General features: G+C 43.4%; 1 protein-coding gene across 8 annotated transcripts in view; it reads left to right on the top strand.

Moving 5' to 3' along the window:
* The window catches only part of MTA3 (metastasis associated 1 family member 3), a 187,273-nt gene that overhangs the window by 10,263 nt on the left and 159,757 nt on the right, over nucleotides 1-17,253 (top strand). For all 8 annotated transcript variants that reach the window (XM_028831591.2, XM_028831590.2, XM_015112218.3 and 5 more), the window contains 1 exon segment: nucleotides 234-327. In XM_028831591.2, coding sequence (XP_028687424.1) covers nucleotides 234-327 — 94 coding nt within the window.

Genomic DNA, 17,253 nt, shown 5'->3' with positions numbered 1-17,253 from the left:
AGTTTAGTTAATGCCAGTATTGTTATATGTTTGACATTCCAGTTGTGCTTGGAAGCAGAACAAATGTTGCTCATCCTTATTTGAATTTTTTAGCTCTGTGGTTATCCTGCAGTTGTAGTTGGCACCAGTATTAATGAGCATGATCATATAATTGTGCTGTATCTTGTTTTGTTTTATAAATTATTTGACTCTAATATTCAGTACAAATGACTTTTATTTTTCTTATCTCTTAGACTGCAAGTGGCAACGTGGAAGCAAAAGTAGTATGCTTTTATAGACGACGTGATATTTCCAACACACTTATAATGCTCGCAGATAAGCATGCTAGTAAGTTGTTTTTCTCTGATTAAAAAAATGTTTAAGTCTTGTGTTTTTCATAATGAGGTGCAGACATGCTTTTTCTTACCTGAAGCCTTTTGCTTGTCCATTTATCTTGTAGTTTTGATGGGAGTAAAATAAGTGATACTAACTGAAACCAAACACTGGTGTTTGGTTTTAATGTATATATGTGTGTGTGTGTGTGTGTGTGTGTGTGTGTGTATATATATAACTTTTTTTTTTTTTTTTTTTTTTTGGAGACAAAGTTTGCTTTGCCACCCAGGCTGGAGTGCAGTGGTGTGATCATGGCTCACTGCAGCCTCAAAATCACGGGCTCAAGTGAGCCTCCTGCCTCATCCTTGCAAAGGGCTGGGATTACAGGTGTGAGCTATCAGGCCTGGCCTAGTATATAGTTTTTTAGGTTGCATCACATTTATTAATTGGTGAAAATGTTGACATAGAAACCTTTGTAAACAGGCTTTAGCAAATGATCTGGGCAGTGTCTTGCCATCTCCTGTTTTCAGTGGTGGATTTTTCTTTTGAATAGAGATGGAGTCTTGCTATGTTGCCCAGGCTGGTCTTGAACTCTAGGCCTCAAGTAATCTCTCACCTTGGCCTCTCAAAGTGCTGGGATTACATGCATGAACTGCTGGGCCTGGCCCACTGGTGGTTTTGTAAGGATACAAATAGGAGGAAATTTATACTTCACTGTTCTGGAGGATGTTTTCTCTCCGCTAGAATAGCTGAATAATACTTAGTGTTTTTGACGAGGGAACTAGGTCTTGCTCTGTTGCCCAGGCTGGAAAGTGCAGTGGCACAATCATGGCTCACTGTAGCCTCGACCTCCCAGGCTTAAGCAATACCCCTACCTCAGCCTCCAGAGTAGCTGGGTCCACAGGTGTGTACCACAACACCAGGCTAATTAAAAAAAAAAACGCGTGTTACAGAGATAGTCTCCCTATGTTTCTCAGGCTGGTCTGGAACTCTTGGGCTCAAGTGATCCTCCTGCCTTGGCTTTCCAAAGTGCTGGGATTATTGGTGTGAGCTACCATGCCCAGTCAGATTTTTTTTTTCCCCCATCTTTTAAGTTCAGGGGTACATGTGCAGGATATGCAGGTTTCATTATTTTATTTATTAATTTTATTTATTATTTATTTTGAGACGGAGTCTCGCTCTATCACCCAGGCTGGAGTGCAGTGGCACTATCTCGGCTTACTGCAACCTCTGTCTCCTGGGTTCAAGTGATTTTCCTGCCTCAGCCTCCCAAGTAGCTGGGATTACTGGCTAATTTGTGTATTTTTAGCAGAGACAGGGTTTCACCACGTTGGCCAGGCTGGTCTCAAATTCCTGATCTCAGGTGATCTACCTGCCTTGGCCTCCCAAAGTGCTGGGATTATAGACATGAGCCACCACTCCTGGCCTATTATTTTGATTATTATTATTTTTTTTTGAGACGGAGTTTCACTCTTGTTGCCCAGGCTGGAGTGCAATGGCGTGATCTAGGCTCACCACAACCTCCACCTCCCGGGTTCAGGCGATTCTCCTGCCTTAGCCTCCCTAGTAGCTGGGATTACAGGCATGTGCCACCATGCCTGGCTAATTTTGTATTTTTAGTGAGGTGAGGTTTCTCCATGTTGGTCAGGCTAGTCTTGAACTCCCGACCTCAGGGGATCCGCCCACCTTGGCCTCCCAAAGTGCTGGGATTACAGGCATGAGCCACCACGCCCGACCTTAAGTTTAAAGAAAATTTTAGCCAGTTTGAATTTTCAAAAGAACAATAAACACACTGAAGTGATTTAAATTTCAAGACAGAAAGTACATTATGTTGAAAGCTATTTTTTTTCTCTACAAAAATGTAGTGAGACTCTAGGAACTTATGTAGGTGGATTTTGCAGTTTGATACTTTGTTTCTTTTTTTTTTTTTTAAGATGGAGTCTGGCTCTGTCACCCAGGCTGGAGTGCAATGACATGATCTCTGCTCATTGTAACCTCTGCTTCCCAGCTTCAAGTGATTCTCCTGCCTCAGCCTCCCAAGTAGCTGGTATTATAGGCGTGCACCACCAAGTCCCGCTAAGTTTTGTATTTTTAGTGGAGACGGGGTTTCACCATGTTGGCCAGGCTGGTGTTGAACTCCTGACCTCAAGTGATCCGCCCACCTTGGGAGTGCTGGGATTACAGTTGTGAGCCACCACACCCGGCCAGTTTGATGCTTTGATTTATAATCACTATGGTCTTGAGGACCCTGAAGCTTTTGAAATGTTCTGGTATGGGTATAAGGAAGGCTGCTATTTGCAAAGGTTTGTTCTGAGTTTGCTTGAGGGTCGTTGCCCCACTGTGTTGTAGATTTAGCCAGTCAAGTTAGTTGTCTCATAAGTTAAATTCTTACTGTATTTTCTTCTGTAGTTCATAGTGTTTTTCTGCTTCTGTATAGAAAGTGTTCATTATTTCAATTAATTGCTGACATGTAAAAGAAAAAAGTGTTCATTATGATATGAGTTCTGTCATGTTTACAAATTATATATTCAACATATCAGGGCTTCACATTTGCTACTGATAATGAGAACAAAATATTGCTTTAAAAGCACCAGGCTCCTAGCCTCAAGGGATCCTCACAGAGTGCTGGGATTACAGGTGTGAGTCACCATGGCTGGTCCCAAATTGCTTTTTTTGTCCCCCTTTATGCTTTTTTTTTTTTTTTTTTGGAGACAGGGTCTGGCTCTGTTGCCCAGGCTGGAGTGCAGTGGCAGGATCATAGCTCACAGCAGCCTTGAATCAAGCCTTGGCACAAAGGATCTTCCTGCCTCAGCCTTTAGAGTAGCTGGGAGTACAGGTGCATCCCACCATGCCTAGCTAATTAAAAAACATTTTTTTGGTAGAAATGGGGTCTTGTTATGTTGCCAGGGTAGGTCTCAAACTCTTGGCCTCAAGCAATCCTCCCATCTCGGCCTCCCAAAATGTTGAGATTACAGGTGTGAGGCACCACATCCAACCAGCAACAACCTTAGAACCTAGATTATGAGCATGATTAAATCCAAAGTATATGAATATAAATGAGATTTTAAAAAATATTTTATTTTATTATCTATTTATTTATTTAGAGACAGAGTTTCACTCTTGTTGCCCAGGCTAGAATGGAATGGCATGATCTCGGCTCACTGCAACTTCCACCTCCCATGTTCAAGCAGTTCTCCTGCCTCAGCCTCCCAAGTAGCTGGGATTTACTTTCAAAGGCAACTATATATCTAGGAATGGTGGAGTTAGATGTATCTTACTGTATTTCTGTCGTATTGACTAAAACATCAGGTGCAGAAAGCACATAAAGTTGTCTGAAGAGTTCATGTTTTATGAGGAGTTTTTTAGGGAGGGTTAATGGAGAAAGTGTTATTAGAATGAGTTCAAAACTGGAGTCCTGAGTGTGGATGCCACTTAATTTTCCTGAACTTTAGTTTTTCCATTTAAAAAACTTCTGATTATGGACTCTTTTTTTATTTTTTGAGATAGAGAGTCTCGCTCTGTTGCCCAGACTGGAGTGCAGTGGCACAATCTTGTCTCACTGCAGCCTCCCTGGTTCAAGCAATTCTGATACCTCAGCCTCCCAGGTAGCTGAGAGTACCGGCGCATGCCACCACGCCTGGCTAATTTTTGTATTTTTAGTAGAGATGGGGTTTTACCATGTTGGCCAGGCTGGTCTCCAACTCCTGGGATCTCAAGTGATCCTCTTGCCTTATACTCCCAAAGTGCTGTGAGAGCCACTGCGCCTGGCCATTATGGACTCTTTTTCTTTTTTTTTATTTTTTGAGACAGAGTTTCTCTCTTGTTGCCCAGGCTGGAGTGCAGTGCCACGTGATCTCGGCTTACCGTAACCTCTACCTCCCAGGTTCAAGCGATTCTCCTGCCTGAGCCTCCTGAGTAGCTGGAAGTACAGGCATGCGCCACCACGCCTGACTAATTTTGTAGTTTTAGTAGAGACGGGGTTTCTCCATATTGGTCAGGCTGATCTCGAACTCCCGACCTCAGGTAATCTGCCCACCTCTGCCTCCCAAAGTGCTGGATTACAGGTGTGAGCCACTGCGCCCGGCTTACAGACTCTAAAAAAAAAAAAACAAACTTATTATTACAGAAAACTTTCATCATGTACAAGCAGAGAAGAATACAATATGCCTGGTGTTTCCATCACTGTGTATTAACAGTGATCCATACATGATCAATTTTTATTCATCTAGACCCCTACTCGCTAGCCCGTTATTTTGAAGCACATCAAAGAAGCCTTACCTTTTTATCTGTAAATATTTCAGTACTTACTTGTAAAAGGTCATAACGTCTTTCAGTCTTAAAGTGTCCAAGTGTGTAAGGAACTCTCATGCCGTTTACTCAGATTCAACAGTTGTTAACATTTTGCCCTATTGGCTTTATCATGCTATATATATATATATATATTTTTTTTTTTTTTTGAGACGGAGTCTCGCTCTGTCGCCAAGGCTGGAGTGCAGTGGCCGGATCTCAGCTCACTGCAAGCTCCGCCTCCCGGGTTCCCGCCATTCTCCTGCCTCAGCCTCCCGAGTAGCTGGGACTACAGGCGCCCGCCACCTCGCCTGGCTAGTTTTTTGTCTTTTTTGGTAGAGATGGGGTTTCACCGTGTTAGCCAGGATGGTCTTGATCTCCTGACCTCGTGATCCGCCCCGCCCGTCTCGGCCTCCCAAAGTGCTGGGATTACAGGCTTGAGCCACCGCGCCCGGCCATATCATGCTATATATAATGCAAACATACATATATTATTTTCTGAACCATTTAAGAGTAAGTTGGAGACTTCAGTGTATTTTTTTTTTTTTTTTTTTTTTTTTGAGATGGAGTCTAGCTGTTGCCCATAGTTGAATAAAAAATTACATAAACCCAACACTTTGGGAGGCTGAGGCAGGATGATTACATGAACCCAGCAATTAGATACCAGCCTGGACAGCACAGGAAGATCCCATTTCAACAACAACAAAAAGAAAAGATTAGTTGTGTGTGATAGCACACAGCTCTGGTCCCAGCTACTCAGGAGACTGAGGCAGGAGGATTGCTTGAGCCCAGGAGATTGAGGCTGCAGTGAGCTGTGTGTTCACACCACTGCACTCCACCCTGGGTGACAAAGGGAGACCTTTTCTCTTGGCAGGGAAAAATGGATTAAGAGACCTAGAAAATAAGTCCAGAAGCCATAAGTTTTTTTTTTTTTTTGAGACGGAGTCTCGCTGTTGCCCAGGCTTGAGTGGCTCACTGCAATCTCCACCTCCTGGGTTAAAGCAATTCTCCTGTCTCAGCCTCCCGAGTAGCTGGGATTATAGGCGTGCACCACCATGCCTGGCTAATTTTTGTATTTTTAGTAGAGATTGGGTTTCGCCATGTTGGCCAGGCTGGTCTCGACCTCAGGTGATCTGCTCTCCTTGGCTTCCCAAAGTGCTGGGATTACAGGTGTGAGCCACCATGCCCAGCCTCATAAGAGTTAAGATATAAAAATAAATGGTGTCAGTTCAGAGCCAAAAATAAGAAACAAAAAAATGAGAAAAGGGGAGATTATTAAAAATAAAAACATTGTAAGTTGAGTTTAGTAACATTATGAAAGACCAAATGAAGATTCTTTTTTTCTTTCTTTTTGAGACAGAGTTTCACTCTGTCACCTAGGCTGGAGTGCAGTGGTGCAGTCTCGGCTCCCTGCAACCTCCACCTTGTGGGTTCAAGTGATTCGCCTGCCTCAGCCTTCTGAGTAGCTGGAACAACAGGTGCACGCCACCACTCCTGGCTAATTTTTGTATTTTTGTAGAGACTGGGTTTTGCCATGTTGGCCAGCATGGTCTCGAACTTCTCACCTCAAGTGATCCACCTGCCTTGGCCTCCCAAAATGCTCGGATTAGAGGCATGAGCCACTTTGCATGGCCCCATCTTGTATTTTATTTTATTTATTTAGTTATATATAATTACAGTTCTACCTACAGAGGAGAGTGAGATAGGAGAATCACTTGAGTCCAGTATTTCAAGGTTGGAATGAGCTATGACTGAGCAATTGCATTCCAGCCTGGGCAATAGAGTGACACCTGTGTCTCTTAAAAAAAAAAAAATTACAAACGATGAATAACTTCCTGACAAAAAGAAAATTTAGGGCTGGGCGCAGTGGCTCACGCCTCTAATCCCGGCACTTTGGGAGCCGAGGTGGGTGGATCACTTGAGGTCAGGAGTTCAAGACCAGCCTGACCAACATGGTGAAACCCTGTCTTTATTAAGAATACAAAATTAGGCCGGGCGCGGTGGCTCACGCCTGTAATCCCAGCACTTTGGGAGGCCGAGGCGGGCAGATCACAAGGTCAGGAGATCGAGACCACGGTGAAACCCCGTCTCTACTAAAAATACAAAAAATTAGCCGGGCGCGGTTGTGGGCGCCTGTAGTCCCAGCTACTCGGGAGGCTGAGGCAGGAGAATGGCGTGAACCCAGGAGGCGGAGCTTGCAGTGAGCCGAGATCGCGCCACTGCACTCCAGCCTGGGCGACAGAGCGAGACTCCGTCTCAAAAAAAAAAAAAAGAATACAAAATTAGATGGGCATGGTGGCACACACCTGTAATCCCAGCTGCTTGGGAGGCTGAGGCAGAATTGCTTGAACCCAGGAGGTGGAGGTTGTAGTGAGCTGAGATCGTACCGTTGCACTCCAGCCTGGGCAACAGGAGCAAAACTCCGTCTCAAAAAAAAAAAAAAAAAAAAGAAAAGAAAGAAAATTTAGGCCGGGGACAGTGGCTCACGCCTGTAATCCAAGCACTTTTGGAGGCCAAGGCAGGAGGACCACTTGAGTCCAGGAGTTGGAGACGAGCCTGGGCAACACAGCAAGACCTCATATCTAAAAGCAAGAAAAAAAAAAGAAATTTCAAAAAACCGGTACAAGGAAGGAAAACACACACACACACATACACACACACACACTCACACACAGAGATCATTGGTTGGGCATGGTGGCTCCTAGCACTTTGGGGGGCCGAGGCAGGTAGATCACTTGAGGCCAGGACCAACATGGCAAAAACCCATCTCTAGGAAAAATACAAAAATTGGCTGGGCACGGTGGCTCACGCTGGTAATCCCAGCACTTTGGGAGACTGAGGCAGGCGGATCACAAGGTCAGAAGTTCGAGACCATCCTGGCCAACATGGTGAAACCCTGTCTCTACTAAAAATACAAAAATTAGCTGGGTATGGTGGCACGTGCCTATAGTCCCAGCTACTTGGGAGGCTGAGGCAAGAGAATCACTTGAACCCGGAAGGCAGAGGTTGCAGTGAGCTGAGATTGTGCCACTGTACTCCAGCCTGGCGACGCAGCAAGACTCCATCTCAAAAAAAGGTAAAATGCAAAAATTAGTCGGGTGTGGTGGCAGGCACCTGTAATCTTAGCTACTCAGGAGGCTGAGGCAGGACAATGCCTTGAACCCGGGAGGCGGAGGTTGCAGTGAGCCAAGATCGTGTCACTGCACTCCAGCCTGGGTGACACAGTGAGACTCTATCTCAAAAAAATTAAAGCAAAATAGGCCGGGTGCAGTGGCTCACGCCTGTAATCCCAGCACTTTGGGAGGCCGAGGTGGGTGGATCACAAGGTCAGGAGATCGAGACCTTCCTGGCTAACATGGTGAAACCCCGACTCTACTAAAAATACAAAAAAAATTAGCCGGGCATCGTGGCTGGCGCCTGTAGTCCCAGCTACTCGGGAGGCTGAGGCAGGAGAATGGCCTGAACCCGGGAGGCAAAGCTTGCAGTGAGCCAAGATCTCGCCACTGCACTCCAGCCTGGGCGACAGAGTGAGACTCAGTCTCAGAAAAAAAAAAAAAAAAAAAAAAATTAAAGTAAAATAAAAAATAAAACATTAATACAGATCTCTGAAGGTTGAGGCTGCAGTAAGCTGTGATTGCGCCACTCACTCCAGCCTGAGTGACAGAACAAGACCCTGCCTCCCAAAATATAAGTTAACGTTTGAATGAGTAAACATTTAAAAGATACAAAAATGTATTCAGTGCAAAAGCTCCCTATATCAGGACCCCCCAAAACCCAGTTCTCCCTGACAAGTCATTATTATTACTAGCTTCTGGTGTCTTTTCCAATGAGAATTCTTGTGTATGAAAGAAAATACATACAAAAGTGTATATACACGTTCTTTACTCTGCAACAGGTTTTTTCTTAAAGTTTTTTTTTTTTTTTTTAAAGACAGAGTCTCACTGTCTCCAGGCTGGAGTGCAGTGGCGTGATAACGGCTCACTGCAACCTCCACCTCCCGGGTTCAAGCAATTCCCCTGCCTCAGCCTCCCAAGTAGGTGGGACTACAGGTGTGCACCACCACACCCAGCTAATTTTTTGTATTTTAGTAGAGACGGGGTTTCACCATGTTAGCCAGGATGATCTCGATCTCCTGACCTCGTGATCCACCTGCCTTGGCCTCCCAAAGTGCTGGGATTACAGGCATGAGCCACCGTGCCCGGCCCAGGTTTTTTCAAAAATGATAGCGGATTAGAATGTTTTCTCTTTTTTTCTCTTGATTTTCCCTTCCTTTATTTATTCATTTATTTGTTTGTTTGTTTTTTTGAGACAGAGTTTGGCTGTCACTCAGGTTGAAGTGCAGTGGCACAATCTCAGCTCGCTGCAACCTCTGCCTCTCGACGTAGGGATTCAAGTTATTCTCCTGCTTTAGCCACCTGAGTAGCTGGGATCACATGTGTGTGCCACCACACCCAGCTAATTTTTGCATTTTTTGTAGAGACGGATTTTTGCCATGTTGGATAGATTGGTCTTGAACTCCTGGCCTCAAGTGATCTGCCCACCTCGGCTTCCTAAGGTGCTGGGGTTATAGGTGTGCCTGGTGTACTAACCTAATGTTTTTTATGCTTGCAAATTGTATTAATCATCTTGTGAATCACTGCAACAGAAATGCATATGTAAATTAAAATGTAAAAACTATTTACATTTTCTGAGTTCATAAGACTCAGAGTCTTAACATTTTTCTTTGGATTTTTATAATTACAGTATACATTGTAAAATTTTTGATAATTAGTAAAACTAAAAGTGTGACATTTTCATAGGAAATCTTAAGCTTAGTGGACTTCCTTTCCAATTAACTTAATGAATCCTTGAAATAATATACATCATTGCTAGAATGAGACAGGTTTAGCTTTCATTCTGTTCTTCATGTTTGATTTATATTCATGTAGATTGTAACACAATTTTTACATGTAAGTAGGTAGATCAGAATTGTGGAGTTTTGCTTATGTATTCATTTACCAAATGTATTTTGAGTTCCTGCTGCGTACTGGACATTCTACTAAGTACTGGTGATGAGTGGTGAACAAAGCTACTGAAATCTCTGCCCTTAGAGCTTATAAGGGTCTCAGTTCTTTGTTCTTCTCAACTGTGTTTGAAAAAGCATATAGCAGTCATTGACAATAAAGGATTTTTAATGATTTAGCAGCTGTCAATTCAATTAGGTCCTCTTTTAGTTTTGCTAGAAGCAGATAATTTGAAACCAGCAGACATGGAAGAGGTTTAGGTTTTTTAACAAGTCATTAGGGCCCTTTGCATTCTCATTTTCTTTTTTTTTTTTTTTTTTTTGAGACGGAGTCTCACGCTGTTGCCCAGGCTGGAGTGCAGTGGCGCGATCTCGGCTCACTGCAAGCTCCGCCTCCTGGGTTCACGCCATTCTCCTGCCTCAGCCTCCTGAGTAGCTGGGACTACAGGCGCCCGCCACCGCGCCCGGCTAATTTTTTGTATTTTTAGTAGAGACGGGGTTTCACTGTGGTCTCGATCTCCTGACCTTGTGATCCGCCCGCCTCGGCCTCCCAAAGTGCTGGGATTACAGGCTTGAGCCACCGCGCCCGGCCCATTCTCATTTTCTGAGAAGCAAAGTAAAAAGGTTTTACTGAGACCTAACAAAAGATTATTAATTATACTTCTTACCATTCACCTATAGGGACTCTGAATCAATTAGGGTTTTACCAGAGAAAAAGAACCAGATGGAGTTTATGTATGTGTATAAATATACAGACACATATGTATGCATGTATACACATGAATATTGTATGTATTATAATATATGTAGTATAAATACATTTATATACACTACATAAAATTTTCAACGGGTTTATATACATATAAAGAGATTTTTTTTTTGCAAGGAACTGGCTTACATAATTGCTGGGGCTGGCCAGGCAAGTCTGATATCCACAGGGGGGCTGTCTGTCAGGTGGACGTTTCTTCTTCAGGGAAGCCTTAGTTTTGCACTTAGGGCCTTTTACTGATTGGATGAGGCCCACCCTGATTATGGAGGCCAGTCTTCTTAACTTCAAGTCAGCTGATGTTACTCATATCTACAAAATATTTTCATAACAATATCTAAGTTAGATTTTGATTGAATAACTAGGTACTATAGTTTAGATAGTTTGACACATAAAACAATATAGGCACCTTATTTCAACCAGTATACTCAAAGGTTTGGGAAAGTTGAAGTAATGAAGTAATGTTCATTTAAATATACCTTTGTATTTTAAATTTGTGTCTGGTAAATGTTTAACTCTTAGATCATGTACATACTTAAATATGTATTTAAATACATGATGCAAATTTTAATATAATTATAAACTATTTAAATATATTTTCATCTAATTGTTGGAACTGTGGATTTAATTTGTTCAGTTGTGGAAAATTAACACCAGTAACCTTAATGGCAAAGCCAGTCTTCACTGACAAACTAGGCAGCTAAATAAATAACACTGACTTTCTGCCAGAAAGTCTGACTCCTTTTTTCCAATTTTAATAAATGAGTAGCATACATCTGTAAGGTAACCACTTCTTTTTGGATTTTTGTTTTTGTGAGACGGAGTCTTGCTCTTTCACCCAGGCTGGAGTGCAGTGGTGCCATCTAGGCTCACTGCAACCTCTGCCTCCCAGGTTCAGGCGATTCTCCTGCTTCAGCTTCTGGAGTAGTTAGGATTATAGGTGTGTGCCACCATGCCTGGCTAAATTTTGTATTTTTAGTAGAGACAAGTTTCACCATGTTGCCCAGGCTGAAGCATGTATAGGACACAAAACCCTACTGTGGAACTTTTTGATGTCTGGGTTAGAGGCCTCTCAGAGACTTGTATTGTATTTCTCTTTTGTCACCAATGGTCCCTTTGTTTGGTATCTTGGAGGTTTTTACTCCCCATGTTCCACGCAAGTTCTGCAGTAAGATTTAGGGTGGTTGAGAGGAGATGCCTGTATATAAGAGAATGGCAGTTGTGAGAAGTGGAGATGACAAGAGATCAGTCTGATGCCTTGACCTTGTGCTAGTTCTCAGGCAGATCAGTAGGAGCATGTGGGTGTTGATCTGAAACCTATGTTTCTGTGTACCTCTTAGAATGTCTCATACACCCAGGAGACAGGTTCATCTTTGGAAGACTTTCGGTACACTATAGCCCTTTTCCTGCGTGCTGTGGTTTGGATGCTGTGCCCTCCAAACTCATGTTGAGATCTGATCCCCAGTGTTGGAGGTGGGGCCTAATGGGAGATGGTTGGGTCATGGGAGTAGATTCCTCTTTTTTTTTTTTTTTTTTGAGACAGAATCTCGCTCTGTCGCCCAGGCTGGGGTGCAGTGGCCGTATCTCAGCTCACTGCAAGCTCCGCCTCCCGGGTTTACGCCATTCTCCTGCCTCAGCCTCCCGAGTAGCTGGGACTACAGGCGCCCGCCACCTCGCCCGGCTAGTTTTTTGTATTTTTTAGTAAAGACGGGGTTTCACCGTGTTAGCCAGGATGGTCTCGATCTCCTGACCTCGTGATCCGCCCGTCTCGGCCTCCCGAAGTGCTGGGACTACAGGCTTGAGCCACCGCGCCCGGCCAGATTCTTCTTGAATGGATTAAATTAATGCCCTCCCTGGAGTCGACGTGACTTTTCACTTTGTTAGTTCCCTAGAGAGCTGGTTTTTAAAAAGAACCAGCACACCTCCAACCTTGCTTCCTTTCTTGCCATGTGATCGCCGCATATTGGTTCCCCTTCACCTTCTACCATGACTGAAAGCAGCCTGATTCCCTCATCAGATGCAGATACCCAGTCATGAACTTTACAGCCATGAGAATTGTGAGGCAAATAAACCTTTTTGCTTTGTAGATTACCCAGCTTCAAGTATTCCTTTTCAGCAACACAAAATGGACTAAGAAACTGGGCTTGCTTTTTTTCACGTTTGCTTTTTTTTTTTTTGAGACGGAGTCTCACTATCTCTGTCGCCCAGACTAGAGTGCAATGGCGTAATCTCGGCTCACTGCAACCTTCGCCTCCCCAGTTGAAGCACTTCTCCGACCTCAGCCTCCTGAGTAGCTGGGACTACAGGTGTGCACCACTACACCTGGCTAATTTTTGTATTTTTAATAGAGACGGGGTTTCACCACATTGGCCAGACTGCTCTTGAACTCCTGACCTCAAGTGATCTGCCCGCATGTTTGCTCTTTTTTAAACTGTGTTACAGTTTTCATGACTGCATGTTATTCCACACTTTGATGTACTGTAATTTGACCACAGTGTACTGGTAGAGGATTAGGGTATTTTTCATCATTTGCTATCTAGCAGTCTGCAGAGCATGGCCATCATTGCCTTGTGACAAGGATATGTTTCTGAGAGATGCGTTGTTAGGCGATTTTTGTCTATGTGTGGACATCATAGAGTGTACTTACACAAACCTAGATGGTATAGCCTATTACACACCTAGGCTATGTGGTGTAGCCTATTGTTCTTAGGGTGCACATCTGTACGTTTATTACTGTATTGAATACTGTATGCAGTTGTTACCCAATTTTGGGTATTTTTTTTTTTTTTGAGACGGAGTCTCGCTCTGTCGCCCAGGCTGGAGTGCAGTGGCCGGATCTCAGCTCACTGCAAGCTCCGCCTCCCGGGTTCACGCCATTCTCCTGCCTCAGCCTCCCGAGTAGCTGGGACTACAGGCGCCCGCCACCTCGCCCGGCTGGTTTTTTGTATTTTTTAGTAGAGACGGGGTTTCACCGTGTTAGCCAGGATGGTCTCGATCTCCTGACCTCATGATCCGCCTGCCTTGGCCTCCCAAAGTGCTGGGATTACAGGCTTGAGCCACCGCGCCCGGCTGGGTATTTGTGTATCTAAACATATTTAAACATAGAACGAGTACAGTAAAAATACAGTAGAAAGGATAAAAAGTGATACACCTGTGTAGGACACTTACCATGAATGGAGATTCCAGGCCTTGAAGTGAGTCAGTGACTGAGTGGTGGTAGGAAGTGAAGGCCTAGTACATACTGTACACCACTGTAGGCTTTGTAAACACTGTACACTTAGGCAATACTAAATTTTTGGAAAAGTTTTCCTTCAATAATAAATTAACCCAATTTATTGTAAGTTTTTAACTTCATAAACCTTTTAATTTTGTTTAGCTTTTTGACTCTTGTAATAACAACTTAAAACACAAACACATTGAACAGCTGTACAAAAATATTTTCTTTCATTATATCCTTATTCTATAAGCTTTTTTCTTTTTCTTTTCTTTTATTTATTTTTTATTTTTATTTTTTTAAACGGAGTCTCGCTCAGTAGCCCAGGCTGGAGGGCAGTGGCACAATCTCGACTCACTGCAATCTCCGCCTTCCAGGTTCAAGCAATTCTCCTGCCTCAGCCTCCCATGCAGCTGGGATTACAGGTGCACACCACCATGCCCAGCTAGTTTTTGTATTTTTAGTAGAGATGGGGTTTTACCATGTTGGCCAGGATGGTCTCTATCTCCTGACCTTGTGATCCACCCACCTCGGCCTCCCAAAGTGCTGGGGTTACAGGCATGAGCCATCGCGCCCGGCCTTAAGCTTTTTTCCTATTAAGAAAAAATCATTTGGCCAGGTGCAGTGGCTCACGCCTGTAATCCCAGCACTTTGGGAGGCTGAGGCAGGCAGATTGCTTGAGCCCAGGAGTTGGAGACCAGCCTGGGCAACATTGTGAAACCCTGTTTCTACTAAAAATATAAAAATTAGCCAGGTTTGGTGGTATATACCTGTAGTCCCAGCTACTAGGGAGACTGAGGCAGGAGGATTGGTTGAGCCCAGGAGGCAGAGGTTGCAGTGAGCTGAGATCAGGCCTCTGCACTCTAGACTGGGAGACAGAGTGAGACTCTATCTCAAAAAACAAACAAACAAAAAAGAATTCATTTATGGCTGGGCATAGCAGCTCGTACCTGTAATCCCAGCACTTTGGGAGGTTGAGATGGGAGGATCACTTGAGCTCAGGAGTTTAAGACCAGCTTAAGCAACATAACAAGACTCCGTCTCTACAAAATATTTAAAAATTAGCTGGGTGTGGCGGCATGCACCTGTGGTCCCAGCTGCTCGGGAGGTTTAGGCAGGAGTATTGCTTGAGCCTGAGAGTTTGAGGCTGCAGTGAGCTGTGTTTGCACCAGTGCACTCAAGCCTGGTGTACAGATGGAGACCCTGTGTCAAAAAAAGTCATTTTCACTTTTTAAACTTTTTTATTGACAATGCAAACATAAACATATGTTAGCTTAGGTCTACACAGGGTCAGGATCATCAGTATCACTTCTTAGTCCACATCTTGTCCCCCTGGAAGGTCTTCAGGAACACTCACACACATGGAGCTGTCATCTTTGATAACAATTCCTTCTTTTGGAATACCTTCTGAAGGACCTGTCTGGGGCTGTTTTACAGTTAACCTTTTTTCCTTAGTAAGTAGAAAAAATACACCCTAAGACAACAATAGGACAGGTGTGGTGGCTCACGTCTGTAATCCTACCACTTTGGGAGGCTGAGGTGGAGAGATCAGTTGAGGTCAGGAGTTCAAGACCAGCCTGGCCAGCATGGTGAAACCCTGTCTCTACTAAAAAATACAAAAGTTAGCTGGGTGGGGTGGCATGGACCTGTAATCCCAGCTACTTGGGAGACTGAGGCAAGAGAATTGCTTGAACCCAGGAGGTGGTGGTTGCAGTGAGCCGAGATCATGTCACTGCACTCCAGCCTTGGCAACAGAGTGAGACTCTATCTCAAAATAAAATTAAATAAAATTAAAACAACAATAAAAAGTATAGTATATTGGCCAGATGCAGTGGCTCATACCTGTAATCTCAGCACTGTGGGAGGCCGAGGCAGGTGGATCACTTGAGGTCAGGAAGTTGAGACCAGCCTGACCAACATCGTGCTACTGCACTCCAGCCTGGGTGACAGAGCAAGACTCTGTGTCAAAAAAAAAAAAAAAAAAAAGTATAGTATAATAAATACATAAATCAGTAACATAGTAATTATCTATGTCAAGTGTTAGTACTGTACATAATTGTATGTACTGTACATTTATTTGATGGGCAATACAGTAGGTTTGTTTATACCAGTATCATCACAGACATGGGAGTCATGCTTTGTGCCATGACATTACCACTATAGTGTCACTGGGCAGTTGGAGTTTTTCAGCTTCATTATAACCTTATGGGACTGTTGTTCATATTTGTGGTTTGCTGTTGACTTAAATGTCATGTGGTGGGTGAGTATATATGTCATTTAGTACTCGGAGGACTATGGCATCTATTTATTTATTGAGATGGAGTCTTTATTTCTTTATTTATTGAGATGGAGTTTTGCTCTGTACACTACAGTGGAACCTGTGAATAGCCACTACATTTCAGCAGCCTGGGCAACATAGCAAGACCCCGTTTATTTTTCTCTATAAAAAATAAATGGTTTTATGCATTGTGATTTTGACAGATATTACCAAATTAATTGCCTCAGATATTGTTCCAGTTTACACCTACCAGCAATGAATGAGTGCCCATTCCCTCCTTTGACTCTTACCAGTATAGGATTAAGTTTTTTTTTTTTTTTTTTTTGAGATGGAGTCTCCCTTTGTTGCCCAGGCTGGAGTGCAGTGGCATGATCTTGGCTCACTGCAACTTCTGCCTCCCAGGTTCAAGCGATTCTCCTGCCTCAGTCTCCCAAGTAGCTGGGATTACAGGTGCACACTACCACGCCTGGCTAATTTTTGTATTTTTAGTAGAGATGGGGTTTCACCATGTTAGCCAGGCTGGTCTTGAACTCCTGACTTCAGATAATCCACCTGCCTCAGCCTCCCAAAGTGCTAGGAGGGAGCCACAGTGCCAGGCCCACCCCCGCCTTTTTTTTTTTTTTTTTTTTTTTAAAAGACAGAGTCCCCAGGCTGGAGTGCAATGACATGATCTCAGCTCATAGCAACCTCTGCCTCCCGGGCTCAAGCGATTCTTATGTCTCAGTCTCCTGAATAGCTGGAATTACAGGTGTGCACTACCATGCCTGGCTAATTTTTTGTGTTTTTAGTAGAGACAGGGTTTCACCATGTTGGCCAGGCTGCTCTCAAACTCCTGACCTCAGGTGATCCACCCAACTCAGACTCCCAAAGTGCGGGGATTACAGGCATGAGCCACCACACGAGGTCTAGGATTAAGTTTTTAAATCTTTACTAATCTTACAGATTAAAAATGGTTCCTTGGTGGGATTGTATCTTAAATTTCTTATGAGTGAAGTGGAACATCTTTTTATATTTTTAAAAGGCCATATGTATGTCCTTTTCTGTGAACTGTTTATATTCTTTGCCTATTTTGAGTTTAACTTTTGCTAAATTAATTTGTGGGGGGAAAAAGTAAAAGAAACCTTTAGTTACTCCAATAAAGGAAGTAAAGCAGATATTCCTAATTGTAAACTGACGTGTTTAACCTTACATTTTTCCGTGGCTACTTCTCCTATTAGAACAAGGAAATACATTTCACTTAGATTTTCTTCTTTCCTTGTCCTCTACCTTCCCGTGTTTAAGTAAATGGTATTGGTGTGTATATATATTTTTTCAGATCACATAGGACAGGAAAAAACTTTAAAAATTATTATTGTAACTTTTTACTTAGTAACTTATAACTTAGTAAAAAGTTA

Source organism: Macaca mulatta, chromosome 13 (genome assembly GCF_049350105.2).
Source record: "Macaca mulatta isolate MMU2019108-1 chromosome 13, T2T-MMU8v2.0, whole genome shotgun sequence".
Lineage (NCBI taxonomy): Eukaryota > Metazoa > Chordata > Mammalia > Primates > Cercopithecidae > Macaca > Macaca mulatta.
This window is presented reverse-complemented; position numbering and strand designations above follow the sequence as displayed.